Source organism: Melanerpes formicivorus, unplaced genomic scaffold (genome assembly GCF_026170545.1).
Source record: "Melanerpes formicivorus ecotype bairdi unplaced genomic scaffold, bMelFor1.0.p_v2 SCAF_5, whole genome shotgun sequence".
Lineage (NCBI taxonomy): Eukaryota > Metazoa > Chordata > Aves > Piciformes > Picidae > Melanerpes > Melanerpes formicivorus.
In genome coordinates, this window is record NW_027142357.1 from 30,335,084 (window position 1) to 30,349,388 (window position 14,305).

Consider the following 14,305-nt stretch of genomic DNA (forward strand, 5'->3'; position numbering starts at 1 on the left):
GACTGAACAGATGTAAATGAAAGGCTACTCTAACTTCAGGTTGTTTTAAATTTAAATGAGTGAGATTTGTTTACACTTCCTAACTCTGTCCCACTCCAATACACACCAGCCAGGAAAGACAACCTCTCTGAGCTTCAGAACAACCCCTGCTAGCAAATCAGAAGCCACAAGATCCCTAATGCTGACCTCCAGCAGGACCTCTCAAGACTTTGACATGCACACAGAAACCAACAACACGTTGCCTTGTCTCAACTGGTCTGTATTACTACAAAACATGCACACCTGTTCACATGTTTCTACTTGTCTGCACCTTATAGTAGACATGAGAAGATCACCCCTTCTTGATTACAGGGCAGGCTATCTCTTCCAGTGTTTGACAACCCTCTCAGTAAAGAAATGCTTCCTAATGTCCAGTCTGAACCTCCGCTGGCACAGCTTTGGTCCATTTTCATGTATGCTATCCCTGGATCCCAGGGCAAAGAAACAAAAGCTCAGCAGCCCTCTTTGCTTCCCCTCCTCGGTGGGGAATTATGCTGCAATCAGGAGCCAGGTCAGCAAGAGGGACTCAGAACTGTCACAGGGTAGCTAATAAGAAAAATAATTAACAGAACAGGGTCCTTTGGGTGATACAAAACAAGACACAGAATTATGCATGTGACAAAGCTAATGCTCCCTTCTGGCACTCCTGGAAGCCATGTGCTGCGGCTGAGACTCAGGCTAGGAGCCAGCACCTCCTGTCAGTTCTTCCTATCTTTGCTCCTGGAGGCCTTAGATATACTTTGCACTTCCACAGTACATGACAAACACAGTTTAGTATGCTTCACAGCAACCTGGGAGCTGGTTAGTATCATTCCCCCTTTATACTAATAGAGAAAATGAGCCAGAGAAAGGTTAAATGACCTTCTCCAAAGCACACAGCAAGTCAATGATGGAATAGAGATCAGACCCCAGGGCTCCTGACTACCAAATCTCACGCTAGATTAATGCACAGTGTCTCTATTCAGGTCCAGCTATGGCTGAACTTTTCATACAGTTATCCACAATTCTGAACTAGCCAACCACCCTGAGAAACCCAGCTCCTGAAGGTGTTTCTGGCCTTTGCTCCCAGAAGGAGTTAATTACATGCCTGTTCCAGAGTGTGATGTGACAATCAGTTTAGAAATGCTATTCCAGTGATTCATTTGAAGACTTTGACAACACATGCTGCAGAAAAGGTGGAGAGTCAGCATCTCCCTTGCAGGCTGGATTCTTATTCACCAGTAATGTTGTTTCTATTGAAGAAAAACTTGTCTGGTACATCATTCTTCCTTAAAAATCAATAGGTGCTCAACAGAGAACCATACTGAACAGTATACAGGAATATGATGCCATTTCGGTATGAGCAATTGCTTTTCCCAAAGCAACATTCCTCGCTGATAAATCCAGACACAGCTAGCAGAGCAGCCATTTAGAAGAGGCTCCTTATGCAAGCAGCATATCATTCTGATTAAGCAGCTTCCAAATTAAGCCAGAAACCTAGCTACTGTTTTTGGGTTGCCATTGATGGCCACTTAGTACTCCCCAGTAAAAACAGGGATGAAAACCAAATCCTCTATATCCCAGCCAATGGAGAGCAACCATCGACTCCAGTGGCACAGGGTGCACGGCACAGATCTGCTCAGACTCAGTGCTGCAGACTCAGGGCCAGGTCTAGGAAGAGTCAAAAGAGGCAGATGCAGAACATGCAGGACAACTGCAAAGCTGTGACATCCTTGGACTATACTGATATACAGAAATCTGTATAGATGGCTGCTGCCATGGGAAGGAGAAGCAGGACGTGGATAAGCAACCTTATCCTCTCTTGCATCAGCTTGCAAGGGAAGCAGCAAACTAGCTCTACTGTCTCTGGCCTTTCTCTTTCCCACGGCAGGAGAGGCAAAGCCTCCCTCTAATATGTTCCCACCTCCTTGGGGATGACAGTGTTTGCTGCACTCCAGAGATACCTTGAAGCAGATGTTTTCTGGAGGGTAGCAGTACACACACACTTCACAGAATGGGGAGTGGGATTTTTTTTGTGTGTGTGCAATTGTTTGAACTTATTTATAAAACATGGGTGAACTTTGTTGTTGGGTGGGTTTTGTTTGTTTGCTTGCTTGGGTCACATTGCCCTCCCCCCGTTTCACTAGATGAGTTTCTTCAAGACCTCAGAGATGGAAACTGAGCCAAATTTTCAAAGCCTGCATGTGGGTTTGTTCCTGTTTTCCTGGAAGAGTCCATCTTTCAGACCTTCATGTATTATCCCACATGCCACCTCAAGTCTCTCCTGACATGTGGCTGACAGCTCTTCTCTCCCCCTCTCATGCAGTTGGCAGAGTCACAGAGCACTTCCAGCACCTCAAATATGGCCCTGAGCTGCATCAGGACCTCTGGGCAACTATTTGCCCATTACTTTAAGTTGTGCTTTCAATAAGTAAAACTCCTCCTCTTATGACACACTGATTATCGTTCAAATATTCCCTGGCAGGCCCCCCAGCTGCCTACTTAGGCTGATAAACACGCTATGTTCTGTCAAGCTTTCCTCATACTCTGGATGAGTTCAATATGACTTGCATGCAAATACTGATAGAGTTGGCTGGTGAGCTTACGTTGTTGCCAAGCAATCCCTTCTCTTTCTTGTGGCTTTTATACCTTTGCAGTGGCACAGAACAGTAGGCTTAGCACCTAAACATCTGGATATAAAGTGATATACGAGTAACTGTGGTGAGCCCTGCCATATAAAACTAATATATCACCAACTTAACCAGAGCAAGAGAGAGTATTGCCAGTAATGCAGAAGGAAACTGCTCTGCAGCTCCATCCTGTGATGCTGTAGGTCCAAGATTCAAATGCTTTTGCCAAAGTATCCTGACCTTCTGTTTGCTCATGCGCCACTCTCTGAAATATAATCTTCAAACTTAATTATTCTGAAGCAAGTGAGCCTCTCATGGGTGGCTGCTTTTGATAGGATATCACCAATTTTCTTTTTATCTGGAATATGAGATATTATTCCAGTCAGGCCTGCATTTCACTCTGCAAGGATGCTTCCTATCAGCCTCTGCTGCACCAAGACTGTCTCTCACAGCACTGGCTGTGCAGGCACCAGCCACAAGTCATCTGAAAGCCTGGTTCCTCCAACGGTGGGCAAAAGAAGAGACCACCACACCACTGAGGTAATTTTCAGAGAGGTAGATGGTACTGCCTTACAGGCAATTTGAAGAACCATCTGTTTTCTCTGCCAACAAAGGTGACAGATTAGAGACTGCTGTTGCCTTACCCTCTTCTCCATGTACAGCACCTGGAGCAAAGCTGCCTCTTTGCTTTCCTACATCTGTGACTTCTGTGCATTGGACCAAACCAGCAACCTGCCAATACTTCAGCATAGCATTTGATTTGATTTATTTATTGTGCTATTTAAAATTCACATCCTGAGCCCAAGAAAACACACAAATTTTAACTAAGAAAATAAAAAATTACACTTTAAATAAAATTTGGGCCAAGATCCAAAGTTCCAGAATCCTCCAATTACACAATTGTCCTTCTGTTCTTTCCTGTCCATAGCTCTTTCCCTCCTCCCCATGGGGTATGTCAGGGACAGCACAGATTTGGAGTTTGACAAATTCAGAGTCCTTGGAGACCAACAGAGGAAAGCAAAGTCTATAGGTAAGAACTAGACATGCCTGTGAGGCTTCACCCCTCCACACTTAGAAGAAGGTTGAGCTGAATCCACCTGGCACAGTATCAGAGTGGGAAATCTCCTTCTAAACTATCCCAAGCTCAACCAGATAGGTTAAAATCTGCACTTTAAATCACCCTTTTGTTCCTTGGGTAAAGAAACTACGCACCCACAATTATGGATTTAACAAGCTGCAATGTCTAATCACAGGGTTCTCACCTTCATCATATTCTTTACCATACAAGTCAGGCAGCTTCTTTAAAAAGCACTAATGCTCCTTTCAAAGTTTCTGTTAATTTCAGAGAGTGACTCTCCCTTTTTCTCATATCACCATGCTACCTGAATAGATTAGAGTAGAATAAACCAGACTGGAAAAGACCTTCGAGATAATCAAGTCCACCCCCCTCTCCAGTCCACAATACAAGGATGCAATTTCAATTAGAACATTATTTTGTCTGACAGGAAAAATCACAGTGGAAAAGATGGTATTTGGTTTTCTGGGTTTCTCTGAAACAGTGCTTTCACAGCTACCCTCCTATGATCTGGATATAATGAAAAACATTATCATACTCTTTGCTTGCTCACGTCCTCATTAATACCTCAACCGGCAAGGTAATTTCTCAGCCAAACGTGACTTAGGAGGGGGTAAAGCTGGTGTAAGACAGTATGATCTAATGCAAGCCATCAGAAATGGCAGCAACTCAGCTCAGTCAATTTGTCTCAGAAAGTACTAAGTCAAATCCTATCATCAGGGACAAATAGCATGACATTCCTGGATGATAACAGGACACATCTGTGGACTATTTAACCTTTGACTATGCCCATTTGATTGTGGTCAATGTTATTTGCATATTAATTCATGCTATATATGACCTGCCATGCTGAAGTTCCATTGTCCTAATGTGTGATTCACAGGCTTTCATGAACATTTTCAATACTTATGTCTTCTTTGGAGATACAAGGCTGAGGACAACTGATTAATCTTCCATATGGAAATACAACAGGAAAGGGTTCAAATCCCATCTGCAAGTCCATAGAAGAGCTTCAGCTATGTCCACATGGGCCAAGTGCAGAAACCTCTGAAGTTATGCAGACTTTGACTGATAACTTCAGAAAGTGTGTTCTTGCTGAAGGAATAGCTGTGTTAGGTGCAGACCTGCAGTACTTTCCAGATCTATCAACTCCCATTTCAGCATCACAGTCTTTTCACAGGGCAGGCTTGTTCTTAACCCCTCTGGGCTTTGCATTCCCATCTATAATGTGAAATTTGTGATTTTGTGCCTCACAGGAGCCCTGTGAGGATTAATGCTGGGGAGGGGCTCTGATCATTTGGCAACAGAAAGTATTCTTGACAGAGTTTAGACTGAATGCTGATACTCTAAATCTGTGGATCAACTCTGACCTGATTTCTGCCACTGAATTTCCTGGCTTGCAAAATGTTTTGGGTGCTGGTTTTTTGGTTTGTTTTGTTTTATCGTTGTTTGGTTGGTTTGTAGTGTTTGGGTTTTTTTCACTGGTAACATAATCTGCAGAGACTTATTCTCTTCCGGGTTCAGTGGCAGTCTAGATCTGGACAGGATTGAAGGTGCCCAAGGGTAAGAGTGATATTTTCCGAGCAGCACAGGTTTTGAGAGTTTTACTACTGTGCTCTGGAGCTTTCTGCCAAGCAGGAAGGAAAAAGCCTACGTTCAGCCAGGAATCTGCATGAAACTTACTGTCTGACAGACTAATCTATCATACACTAGAGACCTTCAATAAACACAGGGTTCCAAACCTGCTGGTTGAGGGTCCTAGAGTATATTTACAATTTGCCATATTTCTGCATGCTACAACTTGAAGCAACTCCTTGGGGACATCAGTCACTCCATTCAGTCTTCAGTTTCTAAGCCTGAGTGATCCAGAGTTGTTTTAATGCTTGTACAGGCAGGAGCAATGATAGCCAGGAAGAAGGGCATCCTGGTTGCTGTGCTCCCCCTAAAACAACACTTGAAAGTTCATACACACCTTCCCTGCTCCCCAAACTAACTGTATCTCCTTTCTCACACCTATCTACTTATCATTAACAGGCACATTCAGTCCAACTCTAAATCAAGTATGAAAATCATGCTGTTAAAGCATCCCGCCTTGCATCACCAGCTTAGCAGCTTTACATTTATTGCAGAGAAGTCTGACAGTCCAGAATGACATATAATTCACTTGCCAATTTTGAGTCCCTTGATGCAGCCTTTGCTCACTACCCTCTACCTCCAGGCGCTTCTTGGTAACGGCTATTTGTGACAAGGTTTCCGGAGCCACAGTTTCCCATGCAACAGCCATGTCAGACCATCCCTTCCCATCTCCTGATGGAGCTGACAGCCCTCTTGGCAGGCAGAACTACAAAGACTTCTGGTCATGAAGCTTTCTGGAGGGTTTTCTACAGTAACACCTCCACTCCCTGCGAATGGCCGACTCTCATAGCCATGCGTCTCACATCCGCAACCCCAGCAGGCTGCTGCCCTGAGCTGACACCCCTGCAGTTTTCTTCTGGGAAAAGTCAAATGCTTCCTTTAGGGCTTCTCAGCCACTCTCTGTGCAGCCATTTGTTTGGGTACCATCCTCCTGTTGTCCAAGCTGTTTCCCTTCAGCTTGCTGTCGTGCCAGATTGTCACACAGTGTCTCAACCATCCTCCTTTAAACCTTTTATGTTCTCCTCACCAGGGAGGTCTTGTGAAGCATGCTTTTTGGCTTGACTCCAAGCAGGGTCTTTCATGTCATAATTTCTTTACTGGCTCCCATCTCTGCCCAGCCAGTAACAAGCTAGTCTGGAGGAGTAAGGCTTCTCAAGGAGGTGCTACACTATGCACTTCCTCCACAAAACCCACTCTCCCCAGGGACTGGGCACACTGCCTACAGCACAGGTGAGAGAGGAGAGTACTGCTGCTCCAACACCCAAATGAAATCACCATTGCAATCATATTTTCTAGCTTCTTTTTTTGTCTTTCTCAGTAATAATTAAATCTAGAATTTTGTTTTCCCTCCCATTGAAATAAGCTCAAATAGTAATCACATGAGCTCAAGAGCTGAAAAAAAAGCAGCAAATATTGCAAAACAATCACTCATTCACAGAAGAAAAACAGTACATTAAAATACTAATGTTACATTTAAAACAAAAGCAAAACATGCAAACTATGAGTCAAAATGAAGGTTATGAATTTTTGCAATATGTGGGTTTGTACTTAATGAAATGTGTCTCATAACATGGGTAGTGTGAGATTTACAATGTTCCAAACTATTCATATCCTTACTTGCAAGTGTTTGGATTTTACAAACGATGTGACAAGTAAATATGTTGCTTAGAAACCATGGTGGGCTTTTGAAATTAATTCCTTTGTTTCTAGGATTTGGACTTGGCAGGTGTTTGGTGCAGTGGAGTTATCAAACTCCTCTGGTTTGGACTCAGACAGCACCAGTCATTCGGAGAGGACTCTCAGATAAGGATAAAGCTTGAGATTCTGAGGTCTGTGTTATTCCAGCTCCCTGTCTGCATGGCATGCCCTCAATACCTCTTACAGTTTCAGTCACGCTGTGTCCAATTCCTGAAACCAAAAACCCCTGTGAGCCCCAGAATCTTCTTTTCTTCTAGGAAGCATTTACTGTGAAGCTTTGAAACACAGAATAAACTAAGCCAAAGAGATGCTTTAGTGAGGTCATACTGCTTTTAAATAGACACAGAAAGAACTAGGCTGAAATAATTTATAATGCTATCATCTAAGAGAATGATGTTAACCAGGAAATTGAGAAGTGGGAGTACTTATAAACTCCACCCTGATCCTAAACTCCTTCCACAACCCCAGAATAGATAGCATTACTACTAATATGATCTACAGTAGCACATTTGAACATGGTTAACATTTAAATTTAGGTTTCATAAATTACACCCTATAGAGATGGATAGAGACAGCTCCTATCTCTTTTGAGGTATTGTTTCATTTGCAAATTCAAGCAGATGGTGCACGAGCAACTAATGACTCAAAAAATCACCCCCTAAAAATAGTCCAGAACAAGGTGTGGATTTATCTTAGAAGGGGGGAACAGAAAAGGCTTTACTTCCCCTTCCCATTTCTCTGGCACAGTTTCAGGAGCTCATCATGCCTAGAGCTGTGCTGCACTAAGAACTGCATCCACAGCCCTATGTTCATGAACTTCTCCCTGTCACATCACCCAGGGTGGAAATTAGATGGTGAAGAGGGGATTGGACATGGCACTTGGTGCCATGGTCTAGTCATGAGGTCTGTGGTGACAGGTTGGACTTGATGATCTTTGAGGTCTATTCCAACCTTGGTGATACTGTGATACTGTGAAGAGGGAAAGGGCTCAGCACTCCTGACTTCCTCCACACCAAGCCTGTCTCCCACCTGCTCTGGGAAATTAACTCTTCATTAACTCTACCAAGAATTGCTCATCACAGCTGTGTGTCACCATCAAACCTTTCAGTCTCCCAGTCAGATGGGTAGAGCTTCATGAAAACTGACTTTTCCAAGCAAATTCTATAAAGATGTGTTAGTGCTTCCTCATGAGGCACTATATTGCTACATATTGTACTTCCAGTGGGAAGCCAAATTTGCTGTTATGCCCCTGTTTATGATGATTTTGTGGGCTCGTGCCTAACCACACTCATATGAACTCTTGCAGAGACAAAGGACAGAGTGTTGCTGGGGTTTGAGCGGGAGTGAAGTGTGTCAGCATTAGCAGCATCTGCATGGGGGGAACCTGCTGTGCAGCTGAATTATGTAAACCATAAATTCCTCAGAGCAACGTGCCTGTGTTTGCGCAATGCCTGGCGGAAGGCACTGTTCATAGCCATCCCCAAAGCACTGCTCTTCTGATGTAATAAATATTAATAATTGCCGGTTAAGGATTCCAGCACAGGTAAAGCCACGCTTTGGAAAGTAAAATGTTTCTGTATGAAAAGCAGGAGGGCCTATGGCAATTTGAACAGCTAGAAGAAGGTAAGAGTTATTATTTACTGCACAAATATACACACAGAAAGCATATATTAAATCCCACTTCAGCCGTCTCCCTCTGCTACACATCTTGTTCCTATCATGAGTTCTTCCAGCTCTACTCCTCACCTTCCTGTCCTCTACAGCTGAATAACCTGGGAAGAAAGCAGTCTCTCCCTCCATTTTCATTAACAGTAGAGACTGCTACCACAATGTTATCTGATTCTAAATGTTATACTTAAACTGATTTGTTGGACCATGCTTAGTCTTTTCTGTTTGGGTTGTCTTATCTGTTTATTATATTATAAAAAATAGTTGCTCTTGGGGCTCATGATTCAACCACTCCTGACATGTATTATTTCACTGAACCATAGCTCTTTTCCCTGCTGCAAATTCAGCTCTAAATTTGTTAGAGCTTCCCTATCCTCATCTTGTGTGTTTCCACCCTCATGTTACAGCATCCTGAATAAAAATAAGGTTTAAAAATAAAGGAAAATACGTGCTAATTATACACGGTAAGCCACAACAACAGAGTTGCACCAAAATGCATTAGGTGAGGATTTGGCTGCATCAGCAAGGTGAAGGGAGCAGGTTGTGGAGTGAATTCTAAGAGAGAATAAAACAATAATTTACATTGCCTCTGCAACTTATGCAATAGTATATAGATGAACCTGGTTACACAGGGAGAGTCTGGCCATGGCAAACAAACCACAAAGTCAAATACTCTGCTGGAAGAGGGATGATGGGGTTGTTTAGCCTGGAGAAGGGGAGGCTCAAAGGGAGACCTCATTGCTCACTACAACTACCTGAAGGGTGGCTGTAGCCAGGAAGGGGTTGGTCTCTTCTCCCAGGCAACCAGAACCAGAACAAGGGGACACAGTCTCAAGCTGCACCAGGGGAAGTTTAGGCTCGAGGTGAGAAGAAAGTTTTTCACTGAGAGAGTCATTCACCATTGGAATGTGCTGCCCAGGGAGGTGGTGGAGTCACCATCCCTGGAGGTGTTCAAGAGGGGATTGGACGTGGCACTTGGTGCCATGGTCTAGTCATGAGGTCTTGGGTGATAGGTTGGACTTGATGATCTTTGAGGTCTCTTCCAACCTTGGTGATACTGTGATACTGTGATGATGCAGAATGATTTACTGTAACTCTTCTAACACTCATGATATTGAGGGAGATGCCAGCATTCTGCTTCATCAACCAGTCATTTTGATTGCTTTTGGGTTTTTTGTTGGTTGGTTTGGTTTTGTGTTTCGGTTTTGGGGGTTTTTGTGGGTTTGGTGGTATTTTTTATTTGTGTGGTTTGTTGTTGGTGTTTTAATCTAGTCATTTTCTCTTCTTTACAAATATACTAGGAGTCTAAATCCCTCTATATAGACTACAGCTTTCTTATTCAGGGGGAGACTGGCCACATTAGCTGGAAGCACACTCTCCTCTGAAGACACAACCTGAAGGGAAAGAGCCTGAATGGCAAACCTGGACTAATTAAAATGTACTTTACCTTGCTCCCACAATGAGCTGGTTCCTGTTGGCATCCAGTGCAAGCTGCGAAAAGTCATGCACACCTGGATAGGTGAAATTCGACACCCAGGGCTTCAGATCTGCAAAGAAAATGAGAAAGCAAAAAACAATAAAGCATCTCCAGAAGCAGTGAGTTCACCCAGACATCCACTAAATGGGTTTCATGCCGAGTTATCTGTCAAGGGAAGGCTAATTAATAATCTATTTAAAGGGATTCTATTTATTCTGATTCTCTGCAGAACGTGCAAAAGCCCGCACACAAACGCAGGGCTGTCTCAGCAGCTATTTTCACATCTGAGATGGGAGTGTCAGCCTTGGTTTCAGAGGCAACAGCAGCTCAATTTTGCTCATGTTAAAAATGGGGAACCAGCTTCAGTCCCAAGGTTGTGGTGTAAAGGGACTTGATTGCCTGCCAAAAGACCACCATACTCTTGCTTTCTCTGCTGCCCTCCAGAAAGAGAAGGTGGGGTCAACTGATCGAAATCAAAGTTAGAGTAGAAGTGACCTGCACTGAAGACCTGAATGCTCCCATGACAAGTTTTACCTTCTCTTTCAGGTTTTAGGTTCTCTTCTAAGTTTTACTTTACCTAACATCTGGAATCCCTATCAGTTATATCCTTCTTTAATTTTGATGGGGAGCATAGGGTAGTCATCACAGCATATTTGTGGCTGAGAGATTGCACAAACTTGAGACTGGCTCTATCAGGTAGCTTGGACTTGCCAATCTAGGCAATTGTCCAAAGTGCAATCACACAGGTTAAATGCAAAGCAGTAGATTTGGCTATGCTATGCTCATCGTGCAGACAAAACACTCCCAGAAGCTATATATATTAACACATTAGTTGAAAGATCTAGGGCAGATAGTCCTGATGTAATAACAAATACACCTGTTTAGAGAAAAAGTTGAATAACTCTCAGGCCTGATGCTAGGGTATTCACGAAATCCTAGCTCTCGATACAGTTACCAACTTTGACCTTGTATGTATCGCATATCACAGAATTTCAGCCTCAGCTTGCACTTTTACTGCACAAAAAAAAGCAGGGATAGATTCATACATATGAGTCAGAAGGTCATCAGGTTTATAATGAGGACTTCTCTTGGGAATTTACTTCTGGCTACTTTCCAGCTACTAACTGTTCTGGCTGTTAAATACATGGAGCACACCAGGTATCAGAGGGAGAAAGGAACAAGTAAGACCAAATCAATATATCTGCAATCCTTCTGTGACCTGTTGACAAGTATGCCTGCCTCATTCAAGGACTGGGTATTGAAGGTTCAGGAGGTTCAACATGAAAGGTGGTATCTTCTGGTCTCATGCCAACAGGATACCAATACCCACACCAATGACCTCATGACTCATAACAATAATGATGCAGTTCAGTTTAGTTCAAAAGAGCTTTGGGAAAATATGTTCCATTGTAATTTTATAACCCCAATGACAAATTGAGAAGTCTCACTGAAGGCAGTCAAGTCTGAATGTTTTGTTGTAGACATTAGTTCTCCTTTCCACAGCAATAAAATCACAATGATGATGAGGAATCTTATTAAGGCCTTGGGTGTCTTGGCACGCTTTGCAGGATTCCAGATGTGCAAGGGGTTAAAGCCTTTGACACAGTGATATTTGTTGAGCAGTTTTGAGTCCCTTCTCCCAGCAGAGACAAACAAAAGATAATCAAGCCCTTCCCTTATTAAAACGTTAAGAAAACACTTATAATGGTTGGACTCAATGATCTTAAAGGATTGTTTCAACCTAAATGATGTGACAACTCTATAAAAGTCTCTACACTCCACTTATCCTGCAAAAGACACCCTTGTCATGGAGCTTTTGCCTCTGCCTTGTTTGCCACCACACTCCATAGCAGCTCCTAATCCCATTCACCATGGAGCTGGACACCATCAAGCCTGGTACCCTGCTCCCCCTAACTGGATGCTTCCAGGGCCTCTCACACAATGACACCTTCATCCTCACAACCTAAAAACCCTGTTGTCAGCAGCAGGAGACTTCCAGCTCTTCTCAGCATTCCTGTCACACTGCGTAACCACACACAACACATGTACCTCCTCTGCTCTTCAACGAAAAGGCATGAGTTAAGGAATAACTCAGCCCATCTAACCTTCAAGCATCTCCACCTCCTACACTCCTCTGGGACCCTTAATGATGTATTAGCACCAAGGAGGCACTGCAGTTCCACCTCTGGCATTCTCCTAACCAACGGGCGTCTGTCTTCTTTTCCTGTAGCTCTTAAGCTGCAGAGACATTTCTGAGTCAAGCAGCAGAAGCAGCACCAATAACACCTTCAGGCAGGTTAGCCTGCTGACATGTGCTACAGATCTCCTGGCATTTCTGTTGGCTGACGGGGGTGGGATTAGGGGATTGCTATATAATGATGACACCTTTTAAGGATCCTGCTTTTAGGCCACAATTTTTCTTGTCATTTTACCTCCTCTCCTACCAACTCTTTCCTACCAACTAACCCACTATTACATTGCAGTAGCAGGACGAACATTTCTTCATCTGCTACTCTAAGCAAGAGCTCCTCACTTCAGAGAGCTACACTCATCAGTTCTTCCTTTTAATGACAAGATCTGATAAATTACAGGTAAAAATAATTTTAAAAGAATTAAAGGCAGCAGGTGGCTTGAATCTTTCTATGTTGGCTGAAAAGTCTATCTACCCCAAGAAATAACAGGCAATGTCTTGATTTCTATTACTACTGCAGGTGGTACAACTTATTAAGAAACCCTTCCCGGTTATTAAATTAAAGGCTGCAAGGCATGCATCCTTATAGTAAAATTAAGCTTTTATAGGCATGTAGTTGGAGATTATTAAGCCCAGCATGGTCCCAGATAAGAATATCTGAATGTGAACTGTCAGAATCAATGCCAAATGTCACATTTTCCTTCCCAACCTTCTTTTTTGCCTCTTAAGAAGGAAGGGATAAAGTAGAATGGAAATCCAACCATGAGTTAGAACATGGGTCTCTTTTCATTCTACACATTCAATCCTATTGCTCAGACCACAGGCATCCCTGAAGACAGTTCCAGCCTCTCCTTCTGAAACTAACTCAGCTCTGCAAGGTAAGTGCTGCTCTGGGTCTATCCCATATTAGCTGAAGTTTACACACATGGACCCAATGAACTCCAGTGTTTGCTCGTATTTGACCTTTCTGAGTAGGCTGATTTTTCCAGTGCTGACTCTTTAATTTGGCTGGAAACCTTCAGTGCTGGGGCATGTTTACATTTGCAAAAGTATCTATTTAAAAACAGTATGAAAAATTAAAACCCAAGGTCCTGGCTTTGCATGTCGGCAGCAGGAGCCGGAAAGCTAGGAACCACATGGCTTAGGGGCAAAATGTTCATCAAGGCTTCCTTTGTGCTTCTCATCTGTAATCATTTCCAGGGGGTTAAAGATCCATGCTCTCACTTCCTCCACATGAGGACCAACGAACAAAAGTTTAATAGTTTCCACCACCATCCATCGCCAGACATCTGATTTAGAACCTCTAAAGCTCTGCAAGTCCCTCCACAGCTCAAGGTGGTTCAGGTATCCAGCTGCAAAGAAGACAGAGCTCCACAGGAAATGTAAGTCTGCAGACACAGCTGGGCTCAGGCTATTATGCAGGCACAAGAAAAGAGGCCCTCTGCCATTTCAGAGGGTGGTCCCTGCAGCATGACAGTGTACTGCTCTGCACCAGCTTCCTGAGAGTACAGGACTGGGACAAAGATTAGTCAGCTGCACAAAGGACAGCGTGCCAAATTGCAGGAGCTGGGTTTAAGGGCCTGATCCAGAGGCTCTTCAAATCATTGGCCCTTTTCCACTGAGCTTGATGGGTTTTGGATCAGCTTCTAAAGATGTGGTAAACCTGGTAATACTTGAGCCTTCATCTCAAAACCAGCTGCTCCCCACCTCACCCTTACACTGTGTTTTTTGGAGGAAAGAATTATGTAAACACTGAGTTAGACTTCCCTGTTTGAAGGACAGCATTTCCTGCTTCATCTCACTTGAAACCCTCTGTAGCTCCCACCTCCAGCAGGCTGTAACAGCTTTGTCCATCCAGCACACATCACACAAGAGCAGGGAGGTTAAATGTCCATGCCTTGAAATTGCAAAGC

The 14,305-nt window shown here is 43.5% G+C and overlaps 1 protein-coding gene across 2 annotated transcripts in view; it reads right to left on the bottom strand.

Annotated features, from left to right (window-relative positions):
* The window catches only part of SEMA5B (semaphorin 5B), a 295,761-nt gene that overhangs the window by 119,529 nt on the left and 161,927 nt on the right, over positions 1 to 14,305 (bottom strand). For both annotated transcript variants that reach the window (XM_068138997.1, XM_068138998.1), the window contains exon 4: positions 10,172 to 10,271. In XM_068138997.1, coding sequence (XP_067995098.1) covers positions 10,172 to 10,271 — 100 coding nt within the window. The remainder of the gene's footprint in view (positions 1 to 10,171; positions 10,272 to 14,305) is intronic.